Source organism: Odontesthes bonariensis, chromosome 16, assembly GCF_027942865.1.
Source record: "Odontesthes bonariensis isolate fOdoBon6 chromosome 16, fOdoBon6.hap1, whole genome shotgun sequence".
Classification (NCBI taxonomy): domain Eukaryota; kingdom Metazoa; phylum Chordata; class Actinopteri; order Atheriniformes; family Atherinopsidae; genus Odontesthes; species Odontesthes bonariensis.
In genome coordinates, this window is record NC_134521.1 from 10611153 (window position 1) to 10639081 (window position 27929).

Consider the following 27929-nt stretch of genomic DNA (forward strand, 5'->3'; position numbering starts at 1 on the left):
GAGTCACCAGACCACCGAATGACCACATTACCGTGACTCGACGTGAGTTGTCTGCAGTCAGAAGCATCCTGTCAGCACGCATCCCTGCTGTGACCTGAAATTCACCTGCAGACCACAGCTCATCAGGGCTGTTTTCTTTTTGCCTGAAATACTGAAAATAAAAAGAACAACTCTGACAGAGAGATGACTTTCTCCTGCTTTTCTTTTCTAAATTATCCTCCACTTTGTTGCTGCTAACCTTAGAAATGTTCAGGAGACGTCCCGTCTGCCGTTCTGGGAGGTGAAAAATGTGGAGTCATCAATCAATAGCGCCAAATATGTAGACCAAAATCAACAAATGGTGTGAGTCTGTGTGTCAGAAGGCCGTTTGTACGTCTTGTGTTTTGCTTTGAGCAGAAAAAATAACAACTTCTTTATCTTCAGATTTATTTTTCTTCATACGAATCTTCCTTTGAGTGAGTCTGAAAGCAGCGGGAAGATTATTCAGTGCTGAAAATCAAATAACTAAATTCACAGCACAGCATTGTAATGTATTCACTTTGAAAAGCTTAAAGCACAGTACATCCTCTCTGAGATTTTTCTCCTTTTGTCAAAGGCCTCCATTGAAGAGAGTTCTCCTCTCCCACAGAACTCTGCCACCGAACTGCCCGAAATGGCTCATTTGTGGAGTTCTATTTCATCCTTACTGACCGCCAGAGGCGGTGCTTTCAAGCACTGGATGATACATCTTGCGCATGCGCAGGTCGAGTGTTAATACCAACAACGTCACTCGTGACCCCCTGCTGACCCCGGAGAGCCTATATACTTCCGGCAACATCAGCAGGTCAGTCCTTTTTCATCTTCTCGCTGCGCAAGGTAAGTACTGCGTTTGCATATGAGACGATTTCTGAAACCAATTCTACTTCATCGTTCGCTGCTGGTGGTCTCGCGACGTCCCGTCGAGGCTGCGAGCTGCTCGCCCTTCAGAGACCGCGGCGAACTGCCGAGAGGTATGTAACCTTTTTTTCCCTGGCTGATGAAGTTTACTGCCAGCTGTTACAAGCGCCGGTCTAGGTAGCATGCTCGCTCCTTCTCCCGGTGCTGTGCGCTGCACGTGAGTAACAGTCTGTTTACAGTTGCATTGTCGGTGAAGCTACATTGCTAGCCCTCTCCCGGCATCTGTAACCTACTTAAGCTAAACGGCCAACTCGGTTGTGCCGGTTCTTTGATTTTGTTGCTGCTATTGTTCTGCCCCTCTCCTGGTGCACGGCGGCGTGTGCGCCCCCCGCTCCCAGAACAGGTGGCCTATAGTGGTTGTCGGTGAAGGCACCGTTTGCGGCTCCCGCTCCCGGCATCCAGCTATAACTAATAGAACTTGCACTAGCCCCTCTCCTGGTGCACGGCGGCGTGTGCGCCCCCCGCTCCCAGAACAGGTGGCCTATAGTGGTTGTCGGCGAAGGCACCGTTTGCGGCTCCCGCTCCCGACATCCACCTATAGACGGTGTATAAATACAGCAATAGCCCCTCTCCTGGTGTATGGCGGCGTGTGCGCCCCCCGCTCCCAGAACAGGTGGCCTATAGTTGATTGTCGGTGAAGGCACCGTTTGCGGCTCCCGCTCCCAGCATTCAGCTATAAGTAAAGAATTTTCTTCTGAAAAAAAAAAAAAAAAAAAAGAAAGACGAAATATATAAATAAGAATTAGTACATACGTACTATCGGCAAATATACTGTGTGTATATATATATATATATATATATATATATATATATATATATATATATATATATATATATATATATATAGGAACCAGAGGTGGTCCCGACATGGATCACAACCACTCCTGCTCGGCCTGTATGACTCCTCTACAACTTGAGGATGGCCATGATCTGTGTCCTTCGTGCCTCGGCCTCGGACATCTGAGGCAGGGTCTCTCAGACGAGTCCTGCATGAATTGTGGCATCCTGCCTCACGCTGTCAGGGCTGCAAGGCTGGCCGAGGTACAGCGCCTGTTGGGCCCTCCCTTGTCTCCCCAGTTGACCCCTGACCAGCGGCTGGCCCCGTCTCGGTCTAGCCGACCACGGCGTCGGCCTGCTGAGACTGCAGGCCCCACCTCCGGGAAGAGGGCCAAGGGGTCCGGGCTTACCTCTAGAGTGGATCAGCTGACAGCAGAGCTTGACAGCATGAAGTCCCTCCTCCTGGCTCTCCAGCCTGGGGCTGGAGCAACCCAGCCGGGTGCCCTTGTTCCTCCAACGGCCTCCTTCGGTCCGGAGGAGGATGCGTTTTCCATAGCAGCTTCAGCTACTATGTTTCAGGACTACGCTTCGGACGTGCTCCTGGGAGACGAAGCCTCCCGTCCCTCTGCAGCGGGCTCCCTTTCTTCAGCCCGTAGCCCGGCGGGTGGCAGTGAGGAAGGCTCTGTGGGAGCCGCCATTCGTACGGCTCTAGCCAGGCTGCAGCTGGACGTGCCGCAGGCTCAGCCAGCTTCGGCCAGTGCCTTTTTCAGGCGCTCCTCAACCCCCGCTGAACTAACTGTACCTCCATCAGAGGAGTATCTGAGGGAATTACAGACGTTCTGGAGGGACCCTAGGGCCCCTGCCCGTCCGACAGCCGATGCTCGGACCCTGGCAGCCATGCAGGACGCATCCAAGTTCGGCCTGGACCGCATGCCAGCGGTTGAGCCCACTATAGCCGCCCTGATCGTGTCACCCGATGAGGCTCTGAGACGGGAGGCGAGGTGTCCTCGCCCCCAGTGCCGGGTAACGGATGACTTGCTGTCGAAGGCCTATGAGGCGGCAGCACGCATGGCTCGCATGGGTAATTCCATGTCCCACCTGCTGCTCGCCCTGTCATCATCCCTGCAGGAGACCGAACTGGACACTTCTGTCCACAGTGTTACTGACGCCTCTCTACAGGCCTTTGCATTGATGTCTAGAGAGTTGGGACGGGTAATGGCAACTCTCGTTCAGGCTCGCCGCCAGGTTTGGTTGGCGCAGTCCCCTCTCTCGGAGGCCTGCAGGAGAACCCTCCGCAGTGTTCCGGTGGAACCGGGGGAGCTGTTTGGCTCCGCGGCTCTGGAAGCCCTCGAGCGCACGGTCCAGGCTGGGAAGACCCGACAGCAGCTGTCTGAGCTTCACAGAAGCGCGCCGCCGCCTGGCGACCCTAGGGGCCGTCCAGCTGCCTCGCAGCGCGGCACCCACTCACGGGCCAGGGGCCTCCCTCGGCCCCAGTACTCACGCCCACAGCCTGCTCAGCGGCAGGCACAGTCCTTTCGGGCGCCTGAGCGACTGCCCCCTGGGCAACCTCAGGTCTCACATACTACCCGTCGTGCCCCTGGAGCCCCTAGAGGTCGGGGGGCCCGACGCTGAGGCCACGGGGCCGACCGTCGGCCTTTTTTCCCAGCAGCAGCTCAGCTACTGGGCTGCTTCCACCAGGGACCCGTGGGTTCTTTCCACCTTGACCCACGGGTACAAACTTCAGTTCCGACGTCGGCCCCCGACCCATGGCCGAGTCAGGATGACTGTCATCCGCGACCCGGCGAAAGCCCGAGCCCTCGCCCAGGGGCTGTTCGTCCTCCTGGGCAAGGGTGCCATCGAACCGGTAGACCCCCTGTTGCACCCCGGGGGGTTCTACTCGACTTACTTTCTGGTAGCAAAGAAAGATGGCGGATTTCGACCTATCCTCGACCTCAGGAACCTCAACAGGTTCCTGAAGGTCTTGAGGTTCCATATGTTGACCACTGCAGAGGTTCTGCGTACGGTCTCCAGAGGGGAGTGGTTTACCTCCATAGACCTGAAGGATGCCTACTTTCACGTTCCTGTGGCGCCACACCATCGGCAGTTTCTGCGATTCGCCTTTCAGGGGTGTCATTTCCAGTTCAGGGTGCTCCCGTTTGGTCTCTCCCTCTCCCCACGGGTGTTCACCAGATGTGTGACGGCAGCCCTCTCGCACCTACAGTCGCGGGGCATGAAGATCTTGCCATATCTGGACGACTGGCTCGTCTGTGCGCCATCCCAGTCTCAGGTGGCCCTCGACACGACGTGTCTTCTTTCCCATGTGGCCCGTTTGGGCCTCAGGGTGAATTCTACAAAGAGTGGCCTGGTCCCATCACAGAGCACAGTTTTTCTTGGGGTGACCCTCGATGCGGTCACCATGATGGCCTGCCCGTCGCCACGGCGGGTGAGCGACATCCTCCGCCACCTCCTCCCGTTTCGGGAAGGCAGGCGGTTCCACTACGTGGAGTTCTTACGCGTCCTGGGGAAACTGACAGCTGCGGCTGCTGTGGTCCCCTTAGGACTGCTGTCGCTGCGTCCCCTCCAGAGGTGGTTGCACAGCTTTCACCTGGACGCCAGGAGACACCGGCACAGGAGGCTTGCGGTGTCACACCGTTGCCTTCTTGCTCTGGCCCCGTGGAGGAAGCGTTCGTTTCTCCTCCAGGGCATGCCCATGGGCTCCATTGCATCCCGTCGCGAGGCAGTCACGACGGACGCCTCCCTCTCGGGGTGGGGCGCCGTGTGGCAGAACCGGACGGCTCAGGGGCTGTGGCCGGCGCGGGACCGCTCACAGCACATCAACGCACTAGAGCTGCGGGCTGTACACAGAGCGTTGCAGGCTTTCCTCCCTTTCTTGAGGGGCCGACATGTACTCGTGCGGTCGGACAATGTTTCGGCCGTCTCCCACATAAACCACCAAGGTGGCACCAGGTCTGCACTGCTACTGCAGGCATCCCGGGACCTCCTGCTGTGGGCAGCACCACGCTTAGCCAGCCTAAAGGCAATGTATTTGCCCGGGGAACGCAACCAGACGGCGGACTTGCTCTCCCGTGGCAAGCCTCCGCCGGGGGATTGGCAGCTCCATCCGGAGGTGGTGCTCAATATCTGGGCCACCTTCGGCAGAGCAAACGTGGACCTCTTTGCCTCAGAAGAGTCGACCCATTGCCCCCTCTGGTTCTCCCTGACAGAGGAGAGCAGTCCCCTGGGACAGGATGCTCTGGCCCACGACTGGCCAGAGGTTCTCCTCTATGCTTTCCCGCCGATCCCTCTGATAGCCCCTACGCTACAGAGGGTCCTCCAGCAGGGCCACAGGCTGCTGTTGGTAGCCCCCTTTTGGCCAGGGAGGACGTGGTTTCCACTGCTGCACAGGCTCTGCAGCGGTTCCCCATGGCGCCTCCCCGACAGGAGAGATCTCCTGTCTCAGTGGCAGGGTCAGATCTGGCATCCCGTCCCGCCTGCAGCTGTGGGTCTGGCCACTGCAGGGCCCGACCCGATGCTGACTGAGTGCTCTGGCGAGGTATGCCATACCATCCTAAACGCGAGGGCGCCTTCTACCCGGGCGCTTTATGAACAGAGGTGGCGGCTGTTCACTACATGGTGCTTGGACAGGGGTGAGGACCCTGTGCACTGTCCTGTCCCTAGGATTCTGGAGTTCCTCCAGTCACTCCTGGATGACGGCCGGTCCCCCGCTACCCTGAGGGTGTATGTGGCGGCCATTTCCTCCCGGCATGCTCGAGTGGATAACGGCACGGTGGGAAGCCACAGGTTGGTGTCCCTTTTTCTGAAAGGTGCGCGGCGGCTGCGCCCCCCACGAGTGCGGCGCACCCCGCCATGGGATCTGCACCTGGTGCTCAGCGCCTTGTGCGCGCCTCCCTTTGAACCCCTTGCTCAGGCAGGGCTGAGGTGGGTCTCCGCTAAGACCGCCTTTCTACTCGCTATCGCGTCAGCGAAGCGCGTCGGGGAGCTGCATGCTCTGTCGGTGAGCGACTCCTGCATGAGGTGGAACTCGGATGGCTCAGGGGTTTCCCTATGGCCGAACCCCGCTTTTCTCCCGAAGGTGCTGTCTTCATCTAACAGACCTATCCACCTGGCACAGTTTGTTCCCCCGGAGGGGGAGGACAGGTTACACCTACTGTGCCCTGTGCGGGCTCTGAGAGCCTACGTGGCCGCGACTGCCGGTATCAGGCAGTCGGACCAGCTCTTCCTCTGCTACGGTGGCCCTCGAAGAGGCTGTGCGCTCTCCAAACAGCGACTGTCTCACTGGGTGGTGGACGCCATCACCCAGGCATATGAGGGAAGTGGGCGCCCCCAGCCAGCTGGGGTGAGCTGCCACTCCACCAGAGCTGTCTCGACCTCATGGGCAGCCCTACGGGGCGTCCCCCTGGAAGACATCTGTGAGGCAGCGTCATGGGCGTCACCGAGTACCTTCTCCAGGTTCTATCGGGTGAATGTTGCCACTCCCAACCCGTTGGCTGTGGTCCTGCTGCCCGACTCGGCTGCTTCCTCTCAATAAAGTGAGTAAGGGCCGGATTCCTCGTGACTCTTCTGGTATTAGTCATCCAGTGCTTGAAAGCACCGCCTCTGGCGGTCAGTAAGGATGAAATAGAACGAAAGTTACGTATGTAACTACGGTTCTATGAATCCTGGATGACCGCCAGAGCGTTCTGTCACTCAGAATCCTCGTATACTCGCGAGAAGATTCTGTAAGGACTGACCTGCTGATGTTGCCGGAAGTATATAGGCTCTCCGGGGTCAGCAGGGGGTCACGAGTGACGTTGTTGGTATTAACACTCGACCTGCGCATGCGCAAGATGTATCATCCAGTGCTTGAAAGCACCGCCTCTGGCGGTCATCCAGGATTCATAGAACCGTAGTTACATACGTAACTTTCGTTTTTCCCTCTGTTTCATAACGACATAATGGGCTTAATGCTTGCAAAGCAGCTGATTTAGACCTGAAAGAATGAGTGTGTGATGCTCAGTGCACCGTCTGAGGATGTGTGATCGGGTCTGTCAGGAAGCAGGCCCTTTAAGGACCAGGGGCCCTGCTTTATTATCCTTCTTAGCAATTTATCCAAGCAGCAGGTGTGATAAGAGCTGTTTGAATTCCCAGAACATTAAGAAAAAGGAGCTTCTGTGCTTCCTTCATCATCTCCTCTTCTGTAAGAAAAGATGGCGAGTTTGAGCAGCCCTTTTTGTTGTTGTTGAACATCTGTAGTTTGACTGCTACAGACCCACATCTCAGCTTTGTGTGGGTGGATTCTCCCAAGTCCTTCAAAATCCCCCCCCATTATCTTCCCTTAACCTGATGTTTCCCCAGTGAGATCAAGAAAAAAGGGGGTTTTAATCTTTCTTTTGTAAAACGGGGATTAAATCTTCAGCTGCTTTTCAATTCAAGTTATTACCGACAATTTTTATGCTTTGGGAACAGATTTCATGGTTTTCTTTAAGAAGAAATGGTGGCTCACGCTCTCCAAAGCTCTCATTTGTGATATCGGTCTTTTAGATTTACATGCTTTTTGTTCTTGCTTTTAAAGTGCTCGGAGGCCTTTAACCTCTGCAGAGAAGATCCACACATCTGCTTCATCTCTCCATCAGCAAAATGACAGGACGCGGTGCTCATTTTAAACTTTTTAACTTGGATTTACACGATTTTTTTCAGTTTTTGTGTCTGGAAAAAGGCCTAATCGCGTCAGTTTTAAGATAAGATGCATCTTTGTATTTCTTCTTCTAAATTGAACATCTTGTATGCACCGCTAAGCTATCTTTATATTAGCTGAAGTACACAACATCCTGGCTTGTTTTAAAGCCACCTGACACCAACACTTGATACTGTTCACCCATGTGTTGTTTTCCCATCTCATTCCGTCTCAGTCATGCACAGATTTCCTCTGTTTCACTCTGAGAGCAATCTGTGTCATAAAAGCCACATCTTGAGACCATTTCAGCCAAATTCCAGGCGCTCTGCTTCCATAAAACCACTATGAGATGTCAGTGGTGCAGCTGGGATAAAAAGGAGTGGTGCAGCAGCACTATGATGGCAGGCAGAGCAAAGGGGAAGGGAAGCATTGCTGCCAAACATGCAGAAACTTGAATATGAGATAAACCGGCAGGATTAAGACATTAGACTTTCTTCTTTTTTCCATCGTGGCAGAATAGCCCGAGGCTCCTCGGCAGCCCGCTGCCACAGTGCTGACTGGATGTCTCAGCTGGAATAAGGCAGGCCTCAAACGATCTGTATCCTCTCAAAACAGCTATTGTGTGACAGCTGGAAAAACAGCATCTGACGCTACATCCGATACCAGAAGAGAAGGGAAAAACACACCCATTCAAAAGCTGTTACAAAGCGCCACCTTTGTATCACACCAGTGCAGCCGAGGCAACGTCTTACTTGAGTTTAATGAGAGTTTTTAACAAACATACACAGCTGCTCAGCTCATAAAAAGGGACAGTAGTTCCAGAAATACTGTCCAGGTGTCAAACTCAAAGGCAACAAACCATAAATATAGAAACTATCATTCACTTTTACTCTCCTAATGCCACAATCAAGCCGTCCACACAGGAATTAAATACAGAATGCAAACAACTCTCACAGAGAGTTTGAAAGAAAAAAAACCCTTTTGAATAAAATGTATTTTACAGCATCACCTCTGCGACGTCCGGCCTTCTGCCACCTGTCTTTGTGGCAGATTTTCTCACAATTTTCAGAAATATTTCAACTGGTTTTTGTTTCCATCTTCGTGTGGCCGTTATAAAAAACTTATATTCCGTAACAAGTAGTCATCAACAAGAATGTTTTAGCTCAGAATGAAGCACAAACTTTGAGTAGTTGTGCTTTGTGCTGCTCAGTTTAACAGTTTAATGTTGGGGCCTTATGCCGGGGTGTGTGAGAATTTGCTACTTTTTCGTTTGTCTGCTTGTTTTACTCGTTATTATTTTTTAGCTGATGGTTCCAGGAGCTTCCCTTGAAGACTCCGTGGGGTTGCACTTAAAGCAGCAAAAAACAAAACCAGTTCTATGTTATGATAAGTCGACGAACCCTGTTTCCTCCTTTTTTTTTTTTTGAGAAAGCCTCTGGGCGCAGACGTTATAATGAGGATGAAAAGTCTCTTTGAGCGTCCAGCCTTTGGAGTCTTTTCCTTTCGCCGTTGTTCGTAGAGATGCTGGCGTCCTATTTCCTTTGCCTCCTGCACCTCCACAGGAGGACGACCAGCAGAAGGAGCAGCAGGAAGCCCAGGGCCCCCCCGATGAGCCCCGCTGTCAGAGCCCAGTTATCCTTGGGCTGGTACATCATGCACGACCTGTCGCTTTCTCCAGCCTCGTTCACGGCCATCACACAAACCTCGGCGATATCGTCTATCTCGCCCACCGCACCGCTCCTCTGCTCTCTTGTGAATCTCTGCTTCTCTTGCCCTCCCACCGTCACAATGTAGGACGTGACGTGTGAGTATGGCTCGCACCACCGAAGCACAACATCCGACCCGTTCCAGGACACCGATTTAAGGTCGGGGGCCCCTGGCGGCTGGTGGTGTAAGGTGATCCCCGGACACAAGCAGCGGTCAGAGGCAGACAGCTCCTCACAAGGGATCTGACTCTCCCGACAAGGATTGTAGTCGCACCTCTGAAAGCTGCCTCCGCCTGGAGACAAAGGGGTGACTGTGTCCTCGTAGTCGTAGTAATCCCCCTTGGGATACGTCCCTGGGACTCCGGATGTTGTGGGCAGCGGACAGTAGCCTCTGATGGAAACCAGGCACATGATCACGAGGGGAAAGGGAAGATTCCTCATGACGGACGTTGCGCTGGAGATCATAAAAAGCAAAATTTCATCAATTAGGTGTAAAATCTGTTTGTTTTGGGGTTTTTTTTCCCCCCATATAAATGAAGTAAATCAGCCTCTTGGGATTCCAGTTGTATCTGTCTTGGATGAAAGAGGCCGTGTGAGGGCACGCTGTGCTGTTGTTCCTCCACTGACTGCATCACCAAATTACTCAGATATATTTGCTCCTTTTGCTTAATTGAAAACAAACTCCTGAACTCGGAGGCAACATTTTCTCCAAACCAGACCACGCCGCTTCAGAGTAAACAAATGACTAATTGTGGACACTTAATCAGCTGACATGCATTCCCCTGTGGCTTTTTGTCAATGATTTAGAGCCCTGTTTACAGAACTGCTTGGGATTATTCCTCGTTTGTTAGGATTTGGAGGTACTTCAGTCTGCACCAGCATTCCAGGCGGTATTGTGCAACAGGTCCAAATGCATACACACCCAAGACGGAGCCCAGCCCGGTCAGCTGGATCTAGTTACAGAGAAAATGCCTGAGTGATTTTTTTTTCTTGAGGATCCACGCAAATGAACCTGAAAGTGAGATCTGAGGTGAGCACACAGGGAGAAATCCCAATGAAGCCCATTCAAAGCAAGTGTCCCGTGTGTTTAAATTCCCTGAAAGCAGAGCAGGCGCCCTCTTGAACACTAACTCACTGGGATTTCTTTGTTTCCACCAGCCGAACTCTCTTAACGTGCACAAAAGCTGCAGCTTTAGTGAAACAGAAAAGGACGTAAACGTACCTGTTGCTTCAGTTTGTAATCTTTATCAGAGCGTCTCCTCGTCTTTCCTCTGCTTGCTCCCTCTTACTCTTTTACCCCCCTTTATATGTTTTCCTCCTGTCCAACAATCACCTCCTTCTTTCTGCCCTCCCACAACCACCCCCCCCCCTCATTCCCGACCTCTCTGCACCAGCTCCACCTCCCTCCCTGCTAAATGCTTAGGCAATGTGACTGTGACTGAGTGACACAGCGGTATTACTGCAGTTAGTTAGATCACCGCTATCCAATGCAGACCGAGTGAACCACATGAATTCTTGTTGCGTTCCTTCATAATGAGCAGGTTATTCAGAGTGTGTCTCACTTGTTAATGAGCACTTGTTCTTCCTTTTTAGGTGGTAAATGAGGTTTGGAAAATCCTGCCAGGGCCTTGGTGAGTTGAAACTTGTCATTTAGGTGAAAGGTTTCCCGGAATCAATTCAAGCAGCTAATGTCACAAAACTTTTCCTGAGAAGAGAGGAACTGAACCAGACAGCTGCAGCCGGGAATCCAGCTGTTCCCTCGCATGTCTCTTCAGAAAGAAGCAGTGATGACAGTCGTGTTCTCCTCAGCCCGAAGAACAGATGAAGCAACCGACTGAACGTCTCAATGCAATGTTCCTGTCTAACCGAACAAAAGAACTGACTTATTATTATTACTATTTTATTAAAAACTAAGCTAAAACGCTGAGAAAATGTGGAAAGCACTCCAATTCAGCAGCCACCATCAGCAGAAATGCCATCAAGCAATTGTTTTCTTGATGTTTTCAGTCTCTCACATCATAGAGAGACATGTTTTTTTCATTTTTATGGTCATTAGTGTGTGAACAGCTGTCTTCTGACAGCGCCCACCACAGCACTTCCACCAGGTCGAGCTCTGGACTTTGTCTGGACCTTTTTCAGCCATTCCCTTCTGTGCTTTGGGATTATCGTCCTGCTGCACGAACCAATTTGAGCCGAGCTTTAGCTGTCACGCAGATGGCCTCGCATTTGGTACGCAGAGGAGTTTATGGTTGATTCGATGACTGAAGGGTGTCCAGATCCTTTGGCTGCAGAATAAGCCCAAATCAATGGCCCTCCACCATCGTGTTTGACATCTGAATATGAGCTGTTTGTGCCGCTGACGTTTGGTTTTCTCCACATGTGCTGCTGTTTATTAAGGGTTTTTGTACCCAGAAGATGTGTTTATCTGATATAAGACCCAGTGTGGAACAGATCATTCTTTATGTGCCGATCCAGAAATAACTGGGTGTACCATGAACATCTCTTTCCCTTTCTATTCTCATGAAATTAGATCAAATTAGAATGTTTGTTCGTCACTGTAAGTGTGTCTGGCTGTGGGTTTTGCACATAAAGCAGGGACTATGTTTATCCGAGTGTAAAGAAGACGCACGTATTTGCAAGCAGGACATGTGTGGGCTTTGTCATATATTGTGTAATATGGATTTAGCTTATGTGGGCTACTTCATTTTACTGTAATACCTTTAAACAATATTTCCTCACCCGCTCGGTTCACGATTGCTTCACATTTCGCAGAGTGAGTCAGATGTGGGTTCGTGGAGACTTTACTCACAATGTAACCCAGGAAATATACTGCCAGGCACAGATGTTTATCTAACAAAGATTAAGTGACGGGTAAGTATGAGCTATTTAGAGACAGAGGTGATGTTACACAGCGAGAGATGTTTCTGTGGATCTGACACTTATTCAAGCAGATGGTAACTGTTAGACGGGTGGTTGCACAACACCACGCCGCACTGCCCCTCTCTGCCACAGACGCACCAACATCAGTTTTTCCCCTGATGCTGCAGCTGGTTGGGATCTTGGGACTGCTGTTCACATCAGAAATGAATTAATGAGGAGGCAGCTCCCCAAATGAACACCACAAGGTCCCTTTATGACACGACAAGAGGATCTTCAGAAGAAATGGGATGTCTGACTTGAGACGTAAGCTACAGTTACGACAGATTTTTGGCAGAATAACGCCGCCTCCTTCTCTTCCCTCACATGGTTGTTGGCCTACGGGAATGGGCGGTAAGCTGAGGCACCAGAAGGGCTCACTGACTCCTTGGATTGGGAAAAGGCAACCCATAAAACAAGAAAATGCCACTTACTGTAAAAGACATTTGTCCTTTTAGAAACAAGCAGTGTTCAGGCTCATATTCCTGATATTAATGTGATGAGTTTGCTTGCTCAGACAGTCGTCTGCGGTCGGATGCACCCAATGACTCGCCTCAACTTTGTGACCAATCTCTTATGAAATCATAACAGAAAATATCAATGGGATTAAGCATGAGAAGATACTCAGTGTTTCATGTTTGGAAGGAGCGTGATTCTGATGTGATTTGATAGATTTTATTTATTCTGAAACACTCCGCGGTGCCTCTGTGATGGCCACACACACCAACACTTTTTCATTCTGAGTTTACATATACACGTTTATTGTAGCACAAATATATGGGTTGTTTATTTTCATTTTGATGATATTGAAATACATTAGTTCTATTTGTAGCGCGCACATTTAGTTAGCTTTTGTATGTTTAATTTTGTCAAATATTTAATTTGTTGTGCTTTCTGGTTGGAACACTCCAATCCCAGATTGATTGGGTGATACCATCTAGAGTTCCATGGGGGAAGACCATGGATTCGTCGTTCTTTTTGCATTAGTTCTCTTTGCTTTTGTGATTTGCTTATTTTGTTAACTTTGTTTAGTTATTAGTCATTTTAGTTACTTTTGTTAGTTAAATTTGTGTAGATGTTTCCCTTCCCTCTTCCTCAGTTTGTCACTATGGTCTGATCAGCCAGTATTTAAGTCCCCTTTGTTTGTTCAATTCAATTCAAATTCAATTCAAAAATACTTTATTTATCCCAGAGGGAAATTAAATGTTGATGTAGCTCAATTAAATCAAGGAGTTATTATAGATGCTGATGGCTGTGGGCAGGAAAGATTTCCTGTAGCGGTCCGTTTTGCATCCAAACTGAAGAAGCCTTTGACTGAAGAGACTCTGTTTTCCGATAACAGTCTCATGGAGAGGATGTTCAGGGTTGTCCATAATTCTCTTGATTTTATGCAAAATCCTTCTTTGCATTATTGTCTCCAGAGGTTCCACAGTCGTCCCCAGAACAGAAGCAGCCTTCTTTATCAGGTTGTTGAGTCTTTTTAGGTCCCTGGTTCTGATGCTGCTGCCCCAACAGATGACGCAAGAGGAAATGACGCTCTCAACAACAGACTTGTAGAAGATCTGCAACATCTTGTTGCAAATCTTGAAGGACCTTAGCTTCCTCAAGAAGTACAGTCTGCTCTGTCCTTTCTTGTAGATGGTTTCACTGTTGTGTCTCCAGTCCAGTCTGTTGTCCACATGAACACCAAGGTATGTCAGTTTTGTTTGTTTTTGAACCGTTAGCTTAAGGTTATGTTAAAATCTTGATTTTTGGTTTTGAGTTTAGTTCTTCATTTGACCTCTTTTTTTTTGTTATTTTTGGGGAATAAACCCATTTTTCTTGAAAATTATTTCTGTGTCCTCGTGCTTGACCGGCTCGGTCCCTCACAGCCTCCAAAAAGGCATGAACGTAGTCACAGGCAGCAGTGGAAATAAGGGTGAATGTGGAAGACGTGCTCAATGTCTTTCAGCTGCACTGGGTGTGGAGGATCCTAATTAGGTTTCATGATGTATTGCACCGACGAAGGACGGGTCATCTGTGAACTATCAGAGTTTAAGATATGTTTGGCCAGTTTCCCCAACTTGAAATGTTGCTCTTAAAGCAAAGTCTGCGGCACATTGTGGAAGTGAGAAGAAGTGTTTATCTTCTTCCCAGAGTCTGCTCAAGCAAGAGGTCAATGTCTGGTGTAGAGTTTGAACCCTGAAAGCATCATATTGGAATATTTTTCTCCCCAAATGGCTGCTGCTGCTGCTGCACTGCCACATAAATGGAGCCAGCTTCTCCCTGAAGCTTGACTTTCAGGCTGACAATCGGGATCACTTTGACTCAGCCCTGGCTTTGTAAGAAACCCTTCTGGCAGACAAACTTGCATATACGAGACAAGTAACTACTTAGGTCAGCTCAAAGCTTCACTAATAATGTGTTACTGGCAGCCTGTTAACTAGCGGTGCAATTAAGGTGATGTTAATCTGATATCTACGTGTTCTTTTGCCTAAAATGGACATTGTAATATATCAGAAAACATCATTTTAAAAAAGCACAACATGAGGAATTATAGAGAGCGTGAAGTTGACATCAGTGTCTGTTTGTCTGAAGGCTGCGATGTATTCCTGCTTGTTCTGAGGCTGTCTTTTTTATGAATGAGCCCTGATTCCAACTTCAGGATATTGTTTTGCACAGTAGGATCAGCTTCTAACATCATGTCTGTCCATTTCCACTCCTCATAACAAATACTGAATGTAACTGTCTTCTATATATAACACATCTTTACTGTACATATAATGAGTCATAAAACTGCTGCGAATGTCTCTAAGAAATAAACTGACTGCTGAATATATCTGGAGGCTCCCTGCGGTGCAGACGCTCAGGGGGAATCCACCTGGCGGAGAGCGGACACACTCTCCGCCAGGTGGAGAGTGGAAATCTCGGCAGAGCGATCATCAAGGCTCTTGATGATCGCTCTGCCGGCTGATTTCAGGGCAACCATCCCGCGGTGTGTCCGCTCTCCGCCAGGTGGATTCCCCCTGAGTGTCCACACCGCAGGGAGCTGAACACGGCGGGATGGCTCCGGCTGATTTCACCAGAGAGGAGACAGGCGGACAGGGAGACACAGACACAAGACCGCGGGTCTCTCTGCTTCCTCTTCTCTGTGAGCTGCTGCTGCTGAGGGCAACACACGCACTTCGTACATCTACTCGCAATAAAAACTGCACTGAACCCAACGTTTTATTGCCTTCACCACTCAACAAGCATAGGCTACTAATAGCGGCAGCCAGGAAAACCCATGGCGCCTGTGACGTCACACGGAAGCCCCGCCCCCAGTCTGGAATTCCAGGAAGGATTTCCAAGCGGCAAATTCAAAATCGCAAATTTCATGCGTTTATGAAATGTTCTGGTCCAATGATCATTATTGTTCCTCTGTGTATGTATTATCATTATGTATTGGGTGTAGTGTCAGCTTTCTGTAGGCCTTTAAATTTCTCTATTAAAGGTCCATCTTCTTTTTTCTTTCTCCAGCAGATTCGACAGATTTTACGGTCGTAAACAGAGGTAACAGAAGATGGCGCTCCTGGCCCAGCATGCAACATGGCGAACGGGGGTCGGCTGAACTTGCATTCAGGGTTTGAGGGGAGTGATATGCTGAAGTCTGCCATGTGAATGACAGCAGAAAGTCCTTCTGTGTGTAAAAAATTGTCCCAAACATCCTCTATAAAGTAAAACATATACATATATTTTTTAAATACTTATGGGTAATCAGTGTCTTACTTGAAGTAGAAAGTGGTAAGATCACTCTGTTTGGAGAAAGAGATTTAGCTCAAAGCCTCTTTTCATCACTAAAATAACTCTTTTTTTTATGGTGGTTCAACTCACTGTTTCATGGTGGAGTTTTACAACTTGTCACTAAATGTGGAGAATGTCGCCACACGCTGTTGCAACTGAGGGACTGTTTAAAGAGTGTGGGGACTAAGTAAAGGCTGTTAGATGCTCAATGATCCACAATGAAGCATTTGCTCAAACCACTGTGAAATTTCTGAGGTTTTAGTTGTGTAAGGTTGCAAAAAATGTGGTCTTCTGTGACCCACATCTGAGTAGCTTTTAGCTTTAGCTCACCTTTCATGAAACTGAGTGGAGGTAAGACATATAAAAGTCAAAATGTAAGGATTTTTTGGGCACTGGTGGCCTTTAATTAAAAGGTGCTTGTCAGGTAAAGGGGATGACCAAAGACTGTAAAATGTATGCTGACAACCTGCAACAAAGGGACTCAAACTGAGCTGGTTGCATGAAGGAGCCTCAGTCTCTGTGCATGTTGTCCATCCATCCATTCTCTATACTCACTCAACCTATACCTGCTTAATCCAGTTCAGGGTCGCTGAGGGGACTGGATCTTATTCCAGGTGTCATTGGGCGAGAGGCGGGGTTCCTCCTGGAGAGGTTGCCAGTACATCACAGGGCCACACTGAGACAAATGGGATAAACAACCATGTACGCTCATTCCTGGGGTCAGTTTAGAATCACCAATTAACTTAAAATGCATGTTTCTGTTGGATGGTGGCAGGAGGGCGGTGTACCTGGAGAGAACTGTGAAGAATTTTGTATGGAGGGAGAGAAGCAAAAAAAAGAGAGCCACTTTAATGTCCCTGACTGCCTAAATCAGTGATACTCACTATTTTTTTCACAAGACGAGCCACATTGGCAGAGCAAAATCAAGGGAAGAGCCACTTTTACGACAACATACTAAAGTCCCCTTTTGCAAATATGCATTTCTACATATAAAACATCCCACAAAAAAAGAAACAACACAGCCAATACATTTACCATATTTACCTTAAAACTGGGATGAGCGGAAGCTGGCATGCATGTCCTTGACTTTCTTCATGTTTTATTTGTAGTTTGTTGTTGTAATCACAGTGAGACATTCGAGATGAGCATGGTTTTTGTGCTGGTTTTTACCCTTTTTTAATTAAAAACCGATCCATTGTGCCTGCATCTCGCGCCGGCTGAAGGAGCTAGCGTGCACTGCGGTCAAGTGTGAGGTGGTTTAAGCGGGCTGCGTTGCCAGGTTTAACAGAGCCCCCTTTAGGAAACACCATTAAACCTTAATTAATACTTATTAAAAATACTTAATACTACAAAAACGTTAAACTTAATAAAAATACATAATACTGTGCAGTATTTGCTGTATATTATTTGAAAAAAATGTATTGTTATTGTTACCATATTGCTATAAGCTACTCTATGCGAGTGCGAGCCACAAATTAAACCTTGAGGAGCCGCGCAATGAGTATTTCTAGTCTAAATGCATCTCGAAGACGCTTGAGTGCCTTCGAGTCTGAACCCAGGGTGAGGCGACAATTCGTTTAGCCTGTCTTTGACGTCATTTAAACGCGACAGGCCTCTGCGTTTACTGTGCAGCTCTGCAAAGGCGGCTGGATATGGGTGAGTCGCTGTGTAGGGTCGCGGTAATAGAGTTGTTGAAGAATAGATTAGAGGTTTAATTAACGCAGGTAAAGACCACCAAGTCGTTCCTCCTGCAGCGTTTGCAGGAAGACGTTTTTGACCGAGTGCCATTGTTGGTGTTCAGCAGGCTAATGTTGGCGAGCGGAGCCAGGCCCAGCAGAGAGTCGCAGCTCCCTGTGACCACTCTGTTTTTACCAGCAGCGTCCGTTACACGGCTAATCTGGCAATAAGTGACATTTCACATACTACAGAAACAAAAAACCCGCGTTGTATACACTTCCTCCAGACTGCGCACGGCTCACAGTGGCGCAATAAATAAATAAATCCGCTAACTGTGTCTCAGTTTGCAAACTCCAGCTTAAATAATGACTTCCAGACGAACTGGCTACGCAGGCGGCATGGACCCCGCTTCATCTAACAGTGGCAGCGGGGCAGTCCACGGTGGAAACCGGAAACAAAGCATAATCAATATTCCCGACAGGCTCGAGTCCTGCTACGACCGCAAAACGGACAAAGGTGGATACGGAGCGTCGCAGGGCAGCGTGACAGTCACATCCCTGAAGTCGCGCCTGGCTCCGACCATCCAGACCGCCATGTCCGCTGCAGTGGACACCCTGCTCGGCGAAGTGGTGCTCGTGCTCAACGAGACTCAGCAGGAGCTGCTGAATAAGGAGCAGGAGAACGAGAGGCTCAAAGTGCGGCTGGAGGTGTCCGAGAGGGAGCTGAAGACTCTGCAGGAGTGTCTGTGCAGCGCCCAGAAGCTCATAGACCAGCTCCAGGTGTCCTACACGGGTCCTCAGGCTGTCAGTCAGTCTGTTTTTGCCCCATCGCTGACCTCTATGGCGTCAATGGCTTCCGGCTTGGACCGAAATCACCAGAACCCCAGAAATGTGAATGGATCGGGCGTGGATTTGGGTCTGGGCGGCTCTGTGGAGGAATCTCTTCACGGTTTCGAACCAAGAGATGATTATAAAATGTGCCAGCTGTCAATCCAGCCGGATGGCTCTGTGACGAACCACGCTCTGGACTCCTTTGCATCCAACACGCCTCACATGTGCTCTGATTCCAGCAGACCAGGTAATAAGTTAATAAGTAAGTAATTAGTAAGCTGTTGATCCCTATTGTGCACTTTATGATTTTTTTGCCAGTGTATTTTGTCTATTTTTAAAATATTATGGTCTGTATATTACTTTTATCTGTCATATTTTACAATCTTAATCTGTTCGTACCTTACGTGCCCAGAGGGACTGCAGGTGGAAATTAGCAAATGTTGCTACAACCTGGCACAAGGCATCTCTTCTCTCAAGATTAATGCTTTTGTGCATTGTCCCTGTTTTAAATAAATAACAAAATGACAAGTTCAAAGAAACAAATTATTAAATAAGTTAATGACTGTGTTCGAAACCGCATACTTCTCCTACTACTCCTACTACTCGTACTAACTTTTTGAGTTAGTATGAGAGTTTGAGTAAGCGAGAAGTTCCCGGATGCATACTAGATTTGCCGAAATGTTGGGTATGCATCATGAGGTTACTGCTCATACTCAAACTACCCAAGATGCAACGTAACGTGACGTCGCCGATCGTCCTGTTTTCAAAACAAAAGCACCAATTGTATCGTAATGGCTTTCCCTATGATAAAAGGCAACGGGTATTTTATTTTGTGAAAATAACCAGAATTGCGTTGCTCACTGCGGCTAGCTTTAGTAGCGCCGAATTTGTGGGAACAAAATTGTAAACAGCCGGTATTTTGTCAGATTTTCAACACGTTGGGGATCTAAACGACTACTTTCTCGCCTGAAAATGTTTCAAATGTTGCTAAAGTTTACAGAGTTTAGAGCTTAAAGCTGCAGTCTGCAAGATTTGTTGTTGTCATACGTAAAGTCCTACTTTTTGGGATTTTAAGAGTTTACATGATCTATCAGAACGCTTGAAGTTGAAAACGGTGACCTCCGTAGTCGCAAAATGCAAGAAATGCTTATTTTTTAACCGAAAAATAAAAAGTTATTCAACTTCCTGTCCCGCCCCTTCAAAACACATGAGAACTCGTGCACGTCTACGGGCATGCCAGATGCGCTTACACGACTCCTCATTCATCAACTCACCTGTCATTTGCGATCATGGAAGACACAGTAGGTAGACTAGCCCGTAATGAAGTTCATTAGTCCAGATAAATAAGCGTGGGGACGAGCCTACCTTGTATCGCGCGTGCACAATCGGTGATTGACAGGCAGCAGAGCCCAGCTCGTAAACCTGATTGATTACCTTTTACCGGTCCGGTCTGCAATTTTGTAAACAAACCTGCTGGCTTTGGAGGGACCTAGCGGGACATATAGGGGACCTAGAGAACTCATTTTTTTTTGTATTGGGGTATTTAATGTACCACTTTCAGAATCCCCGGACAGTTCCAGGCATTATGCTTGAAAAAGAGTTGCAGACTGCAGCTTTAAGCAAAATCAGCTTCAGGCCGGCTGATTTCGGCTCGGGCAGGAGCAAAATGCATTGTGGGTAAACGCTCTGCATACTGTCTGATCGATGAGTATGCAGAATGGAAGTATGCAGTTTGCAAGTATGTAGTATGCGGTTTCGAACACAGCCAAAGTCTCGCTTTAACATCTACATTCATTTCGGTGTTTGAATACTATGAGTGAACTGTCTCTCTGTGTCTTTTATTCGGTCTTAAGATGAGCGGCAGCCTCAAGGACCAGGTGGAGGTTCCAGATTTGAGATCAAAGAGGAGCAGGGACAAGCGTCGGGCTCTGGTCAGCCCGGAAGGAAGGAACCTGGGTTGCGTAACGACAGCCAAGATGGGGAGAGACCATCCCATAATGTGGCGGACATTGGTTTTGGACAGTGTGGAGGGGAAGGAAGCTCCCAGCGTGCTTTCACCCACCCGCTGCGTCACCAAAGGCCGGGTGGGCTGGATGCACAGAAGCCTCTGCAGAGGACTTCAGGAGCGGGCAGAGGAGACACGGTTTCAGCGGGCCGAGCCGACGACTCAGCGGGACCTTCTGCCCCTGACGCGGCGGCCGAGCCCCCCGCGGATCGGCCCCACCACTGCTTGGAGTGCGGAAAGACTTTCCGACTCATCTCCAGCTTAAAGAAGCACATCCGCATCCACACGGGAGAGAAGCCGTACCCGTGCGGCGTCTGCGGCCGCCGCTTCCGCGAGTCTGGGGCGCTGAAAACGCACCTGCGCATTCACACCGGTGAGAAGCCGTACTCCTGCTCCGAGTGCGGAAACTGCTTCCGCCACCTGGACGGTCTGCGCAAACACCGGCGCACGCACACGGGGGAGAAACCCTACGTGTGCGCCATCTGCGGGAAGCGCCTGAGCCGCCTGCAGCACCTCAAACACCACCAGCTCATCCACACCGGGGAGCGGCCGTGCTGCTGCCCCTTCTGCAACCGCACCTTCAAAGAGCCCGCCGCGCTGCGGAAACACGTCCGCACGCACCGCGAGGAAGGCGGCCACATGGGGATCGGCCCCAGCGATGAAACGGACCCAGACGCCATGGATGACATCAACAACCTTCATCCTGCGGCGCCGTCTCCTCAGATGAGGTTCGGGGAGTGGGGGGCCGAGGAGGAGGACGGCTCGGTTGTGAACTGCGTGTAGGGGGCCACGTCTAACCCAGGCTGATTTTTAACCCCAGATTATTTAGTCTGAAACTTTTTAACGATCCACTCCACATTCTTTAGCAGCACATATTCGTCTTTTGGAGATTTATCCACAAGCAGAAACGGTGAATAAGTTCTCAGAGTTTCAGGTCAACTGCCCAAAAAGAAAGTTTGGAGAAGACCGGCTCACGCTTCATGTGGAAGATGAACCAACTGACTCGCTTATTATTTTTCTTTTTTTTCTGTCAAGTCAAATCACCTTTTTTTTCACGTTGCACATTTAAAAACGACAGAAATTGGCCCAAAGTGCTTCAGATTTGGGGAAATTTTAAACTTTTAACGGTGTAGTTTGTTAAAAAAAATCAAGAAAAAACATTGACGTTACCCCTCAAATGTTTAATAAATCAAATCAAATTTATTTGTATAGCACATTTCATGTACAAAACAATTCAAAGTGCTTCACATAAAATAAAAGCATTGCAGCAGGGAGTGGAAGAAGCATTAAAATACATAAAAGAATATAAAGAGAAACAAATAAAATAATTCAAATGAATTTACAAACAAGCAACAGTCCAGATAAGTTCAAAGATATCGTGCAGATTTCATGCATAGACACATGAGAAAAGAAATGTTTTTAACCTGGATTTAAAAATGTCTCCATTTGGTGAAAGTTTAATCTCCACTGGCAGTTTGTTCCACTTGTTTGCAGAATAACAGCTAAATGCTGCTTCTCCGTGTTTACTCTGGACTAAACACGGTATAATCAAATGTTAAAAGCCAACGCATTAATGTGACTCTTTAAATCTGCTTTAAACTCACCGGTGATAAAGAAAGATTTAATGTGTGAGAGAGAAATTTGCTCCAAAGAACGGTGAAGAAAAGTTCGTTCTGATGACGTCTGATGGACCAGATCTATTTATTTCAGTCTTACCTTCATTCATTTGAGAAATTACTTCTCAGACGGCCTTTAATGTCATCGGGACGGCTAAATGTTTAAGCACAGAGCTTTAACTTCTTAAACTAAATTAAACAATCTAAATCAGCTGTGAGTTGTTTTGTTTCCATGGACACGTGGATAAGTTTTATCCTCTGTTTCTCACAGTCTGTGCTCATTTTTAAACGATCCTTAAAGCTGTTAAAGCCTCTTTTTTTTTGCCGATGTCACCGTGCATCACTGTTCCTGTAACGCTGCCTCCTCTGTTTCCAAGTTGATGACACGTGTGAGTCATAAACCAGAAGAAGCACTTATTAAACCACATCAGAAACTGAAGCTTTGGGCCACATTTACACTGCTGTGCGTGAGAGAATGTGTGTGTCGGTCTTGAAGCATGAGCCAGCGTTACTCCGCCTTATCTCATCCTTTTCACTCGCAGAGCCCTATCAAGCTCGAGTTATCTATAACAAGGACTTCCTGCTTTAAGAATATCAACACGCACACGTGTTGGTGAACCAAAACAAGAAAGATTAGCTAAATAAAGAGCCGTTTCTCCCAGATCTGGACCAGATCTTAGCTTTTTTTTATTTGTATCCTTTAAAGCTGCTACTGTACGTCTAGAACGCCTTTCCTTTTCTAGACTGGTATTATTGTTGCTGGCCTGTTGCTAGCTGACGGACTTTGGTGCTTGCATGTGAATACCACCTCCCACACTGACCGTGTGTCATTTCTGTACAAAAGAATGTAGTTTTAGCTATTTTATTTTATTTAAAGGAGGTTATTATGTGTGGAAAAATGAGTGATGTGCTTTTGTATATAACCCTGTAACATTTCTTCCTAATGTTAAGATGTGCTGTCTGCCTCTGCAGAGCGTTATTCCTCTCAAACTGTCCGCCGCTACTTTCCACGTATACTGAAATATTGATCTCCGTGTAACTACTTCTGTAAGTGTACATTTTACAGGTGAATTTCTGTCGCTGTGTATATCCTGAAAACAGTTTGCCAAAGTACTTTTTTCCCCAGATAATCGTGTTTCTTATTACTTTTCTTTCTAATTCCACACTTTGGGGGGCCTCTGCATGTAGGTTCAAACACAAATGGCATTTACACGTTAGGAAGTTTATGTTAAATGTGAAATGAATTTCCTTTTTTTTTTTTTTAATGTTTCTGTGTTCCAAATGTAATCAAATTCATCCTGTTACCTACTGTAGACGTTACTATATTAAAGGGCCCTGTTTACACTTCCTCTCTTTGTGTGATTGGTTGTTTGTTTCCACCAGAGGCGTAAAACAGTTTTTAACTCGGATAAGGTCAGAGTTTAACTCAGTCGTCTGGATGCAGGACTTCCGGATTCTCCCTCTGAGGACAGTTTTCCACTCCACACAGATTGTGGTGACACGGTCACGCCTAAACATGGAGCCCAAATAACACGCTGTGATCGCTCTGTTCACACACTCAAACTACTATTTCAGGTGACTTTGGTATCGTTGCAGAAGCTTAAAGGGATAGTTTGCCTCTTTTGACATGAAGCTGTATGACATCCCGTATTAGTAATATCATTTATGAACATTTTCTTACCCCCTGCTGCGTCCTGTGAGCCGAGTTTCAGCCGAGTTTTGGCGTTGACAAATGTAGTCCGGCTAGTTGGCTGGGGTTTAAAAAAATAAAGCGTTTTGCTCCTCAAAACAATATGCGTTCAAAAGAGTAATACATTTGCATCACAAAATTTCTCCAGGAAAAAGTCAGACCTCACAATCGCTTGGCCCTATTTTCTCTCCCTTCGTATCACTGCCTGCTGTGCAGACCGAGCAGTCCCCTGCTTCCGAGCAGCAAACACCGTAACAGGTGCAGCTATCGGTAGGCGGCAGCAGGCAGTGATACAAAGGGAGAGAAAATAGCACCAAGCGATTGTGAGGTCTGACTTTTTCCTGGAGAACGATTTTGTGATGCAAATGTATTACTCTTTTGAACGCATATTGTTTTGAGGAGCAAAACGCTTTATTTTTTAAACCCCAGCCAACTATCCGGACTACCTTCATCAACGCCAAAACGAGGCTGGAACTCGGCTCACAGGACGCAGCAGGGGGTAAGAAAATGTTCATAAATGATATTGCTAATATGGGATGTCATACAACTTCATGTCAAAAGAGGCGAACTATCCCTTTAATGAATGAAGCGACACTTAAATGCAACAGAAGACTCGTTGGGACCCCTGGTTCGTCCCTCAATGTGTTTATGCCAGATATTGGGTCCATGCTCAGTGAGCTGGACAAGCCTTTGGTCCCAGGTAGTGCATCTAGAATGCGGCTGTTAAAATGATTATACTTAACACACTGTTCTGTACAGTGCACTGCTATTTCATGCGGGTAATTATACTTTTTCCCAAATGCAATTTTTAACCTCGATCCTGCTGTACAGACTTTAAAAAATGAAGTTGTCTACCAATGCAAGAGTCGAGGTGGAGGTTATCTGTTTGTTTGCTGTTTAAATGAAAGCTTATAAAAGGCACCGACTGGCAGAAGGTGACATGTGGACTTATAGCCGTAAATTGCATCCTGGTGGTCCTAAAGGATCATGACAATCCCATGAATTCGCCCTTCTGGAGACGACGTTCAAAATCAAAATGATGCTGAAATACTAATCTCTTAAGAATGTGCAGCCGGTGTTTTTGTAGATTGAAATAATTGCAGTCTTGGTGAGGAGACAGGGGCGGGCATGGGAAAACAAACACACCTAAAAACAAAGAAAAGATCAACGGAAAACACACAGACACACAAAGCTGCATAAAGCGTTTGGAAGGAAGATCCAGCCTCTTAAATCTCAGGGCCAGCGGCCCATCAGAAGCAGATTAAGCTGTTCTGCTGTTTCCCTTCAACATGGACACTGAACAGAAAACTGCAGCCAGTCGCCGTGGAAGCACAAACAGGAGGACGCAGTCCAATAAATAAAGGTTGTGTGATAATTACTGTTGTCGCTACTTTGCTCCGCCTTGTTGCGTTGCAACTTTTACTGGAGTAAAAGTTTGAACTTCTGCACAGAGCTGTCTTTATTTTTAGGTTTCGCTCCTTTTTTTCTTCTCTGTTTTTCTCATCACCCTGCGGTGCGTTGCGTAAGATTCAGGTCTCGGTTTCCATAAGGGAAGTAATTACATTGTACCAACAAATACTCAGGGATGGCTTTTGTATGACCTACAATGTGTTTACAGTTTTGTGTGTGCGTGTGTGCGCGTGTGCGTGCGCGTCTTGGCAGCCGATGACGCGCCTATGGCGAGCAGCTCGGGCGGAGAAATGTGAGAGCGGCCTGTGAACTCTCTGCAGGCCCATGCAGTCATATCCTCAGCGCCGGAAAGTAAACACACTCACTTTTTTTGCTGAGGTAGTGACTCAACTTTCATTCTGTCTTTTACTCTTTGTTGCTCTTTCACTTTCAGCCCACGTGACCCCCGGACTCTGACTCTTACGCGTCACTTTTTTTTATTACTCGTCCCAGACGAGAGTCACAGCTGAGCGGGTCAAGTCGGATGACGTGAGGCGTTAAAGCAGACAGTGTGGTGTCACGTTCACTGTCTGACTTTTACCGGCTTCAATGAGAGGATATGGCCGCGTGTTTGGTGTTATGTGGTCTCACGGGACTGTGTCGTAGTGGTTGGCAATGCCGCTACACCAAGAGGGTGTTTTTCATGTCCTCACTGTGCCTCTTTTTCCACGCGCCCAAGTTCCCTCCCTGTGCGTGTCTGCGTCTGTATTCTGGACTGGTGAAATGTCTGGGCTGCCTGTACCCTGGCTCCCACCCAGGGTCAGTAGGGACAGATTAGAGCTCCCACAACCCCGAGCAGGATAAAGAAAGATGGATGTCTGCAGAGAGATAAACCTCAAGATGCATAGAAAAATATAGATGCGCAATGATTTAGATAAAGAGATGAAAAGGTCGAACAAAAGGAACCATAAATAACTATACAGTGATTCAGAAAGTGAATAGGTAATAGATTTAATACAGGAACAAAAGGATACACAAAAAAGATTAACGCAAAGATAGAAAACAACAAGAGATGTAAATGAAAAAGGAGGCAAACAGACTCAAAGACACCGAAAAAAGGCAGCGAACCAATGCAAAATGGCCCCAAAGACACAGAAAATGAGACAGAAAGTGACTATATCAACAGAAACCCAACAAGGGGGCAGAAAACTACAGAGACAGAACAATTTTATGAAGACTAAAACCATCTACATAAGACAGAAAGACATCAAAGCGACAAAGTGATGAAAAAAGAAAATAAAACAGAGAGGTAGAAAATGGCTATTAAAGACCCTCTGTCTGCCCGCCTGTGCCAAGATGGACTTAAAACCCTTTATATTGTGTTTATTTTTCTCCAGGTTTCACATATTATATCATTTATGTGGATTAAAACTCAAATCTAAACCCTTGGATTCAACCTCATGTATCACGTGATTCCACAGCTTGTAGGCAAGACTAAAATATATTTAATTTGTGTAGCCTATTTGTTTAACCTTTATTAATCCAATAAAAGGGCAACTCTTTGCATATCTCCACTGATTCCGTGTTTGTGTGAAAAGTCAAATAGTCACCAATCCGAGAACAAAGGGAAGATAAGAACACCGCATCTGGAACTGCTGGTTCAGTCCAGCCTGAAACGCGACTTGCTGCTTATTGCTTCCATTCTCAATAATGTAAGGTTAGTTTATTTATCCCTGTCCACAGCTCAGCCGCATTCTTCATATCTCAGCAGACAGACACAAAGGTGTGTCGGGTCATACATTACAGGCCCCGGACGGTTTTTGTGCGTCGGAGTGACACGCACAGCTGTGCAGCTGTGATTTGCAGAGTGGGGTCTGTGGAGGGGGGCGCAGGGGAGGAATGACCAACAAGGAAACCACTCTCAGCTTTGCTCCTGCACCGCCTGGCTGGCCCGCAGCCAGGTTTTCTTTAGAGAGGGTTGGCTCACACCCCTTCTCCTCTCCTCCCTTCTTTCTCTCCCAAACCCACATACGCACCACTCTCTCCAACTCTCCAAAGCAACAGGCGAGAAGAAGGAAGAGAAGAGAACAGAAGAGAAGAGAACAGAAGAGAAGAGAACAGAAGAGAAGAGAACAGAAGAGAAGAGCGACTTAAGCGAGGACAACGAGAAACTCCCAAAGATGCCAAACGTGGCGCTTTCGCAGACGGATCATTCGGGCACGCGAAGGAAGTGAATATATATATTTTCCTGAAGGAGAAAAGTTGATGGTGGACGCGCTTCCCCCCCCCCACCCCCTTTTTTTTCCTCTTTTTTTTGTCCACCGTATGAGACGTCAAAGCTATCTCTCGGTTAACAAAGCAGGCGCCTTTGAGCTGGAGCTGAAGCCCTCCGCTTGTGATTTAATGTCCTCGGATCTCTGCAAAGGGCAGTGAAGGATGCCAGGATGCCCTCTATGATCTCCCATCTGCTTGTCATCTGGCTCAGCGTCCACAGGCTGGTGTGGTGCGCGGAGCGCTCCTCCACGCCGGAGCGCTTCAAGGTGGTCATCGCTCCGCTCATCTGCAAGCGGATCTGCCTGAAGGGCCAGTGCCAGGATAAGTGCGAGCAGGGCAACAACACCACGCTGATCGCGGAGAACGGGCAGGCGGCCGACACGCTCATCGGACCGGGCTTCAGGGTCGGTGAGTGACGGAAGCTGAAACAATGCGGTTTATTTATGCAGCGATATGAATAGGCCGCTGCGATCAGCGCTGCCCTGACCTCTGGGGTTTATAGGTTGTGGAGGGGCGAGGGAGGCCTGTTTGTTTGCTCATAAAACGAGTCTTTGTGGACAGTGAAATTGCTAATTACAGCATTGGAAGTCCATAAAATTAGGCTGGATGACAAACTCAGGCAGCCAATTTTTTAATGTTACTACAAGACTGTGGTGGAAAATGATCAGCTCCACAGT

General features: G+C 47.9%; 4 protein-coding genes across 8 annotated transcripts in view; 3 read left to right on the forward strand and 1 right to left on the reverse strand.

Moving 5' to 3' along the window:
- The first annotated feature begins 901 nt into the window (after positions 1-901).
- On the forward strand, positions 902-23247 carry LOC142402227 (uncharacterized). 3 transcript variants are annotated; one of them, XM_075487797.1, is made up of 3 exons: positions 902-989; positions 15511-18540; positions 20132-23247. In XM_075487797.1, exons 2-3 carry the CDS (start codon positions 17814-17816, stop codon positions 21064-21066), a joined length of 1662 nt encoding a protein of 553 aa, XP_075343912.1. In that variant the 5' UTR covers positions 902-989; positions 15511-17813; the 3' UTR covers positions 21067-23247. The 3 variants fall into 3 exon arrangements, with proteins under 3 accessions (XP_075343912.1, XP_075343911.1, XP_075343913.1); XM_075487796.1 differs by lacking the exon at positions 902-989 and having other exon boundaries at positions 15050-18540; XM_075487798.1 differs by lacking the exon at positions 902-989 and having other exon boundaries at positions 15051-18525.
- Positions 1804-11744, forward strand: LOC142401926 (uncharacterized). Its single transcript, XM_075487377.1, has 3 exons — positions 1804-1977; positions 2188-2753; positions 2947-11744. Exons 1-3 carry the CDS (start codon positions 1804-1806, stop codon positions 6260-6262), a joined length of 4056 nt encoding a protein of 1351 aa, XP_075343492.1. The 3' UTR covers positions 6263-11744.
- On the reverse strand, positions 8129-10431 carry LOC142402226 (LRRN4 C-terminal-like protein). The gene is made up of 2 exons (XM_075487795.1): positions 10316-10431; positions 8129-9547 (listed from the first exon to the last, which is right to left on the reverse strand). Exon 2 carries the CDS (start codon positions 9532-9534, stop codon positions 8920-8922), a length of 615 nt encoding a protein of 204 aa, XP_075343910.1. The 5' UTR covers positions 9535-9547; positions 10316-10431; the 3' UTR covers positions 8129-8919.
- Positions 23248-26970: 3723 nt separating the features above from the next.
- Positions 26971-27929, forward strand: part of ltbp3 (latent transforming growth factor beta binding protein 3) — a 47118-nt gene continuing 46159 nt past the window's right edge. For all 3 annotated transcript variants that reach the window (XM_075487799.1, XM_075487801.1, XM_075487800.1), the window contains exon 1: positions 26971-27660. In XM_075487799.1, the coding sequence (XP_075343914.1) occupies positions 27423-27660 (238 nt within the window). In that variant the 5' untranslated portion in view covers positions 26971-27422. The remainder of the gene's footprint in view (positions 27661-27929) is intronic.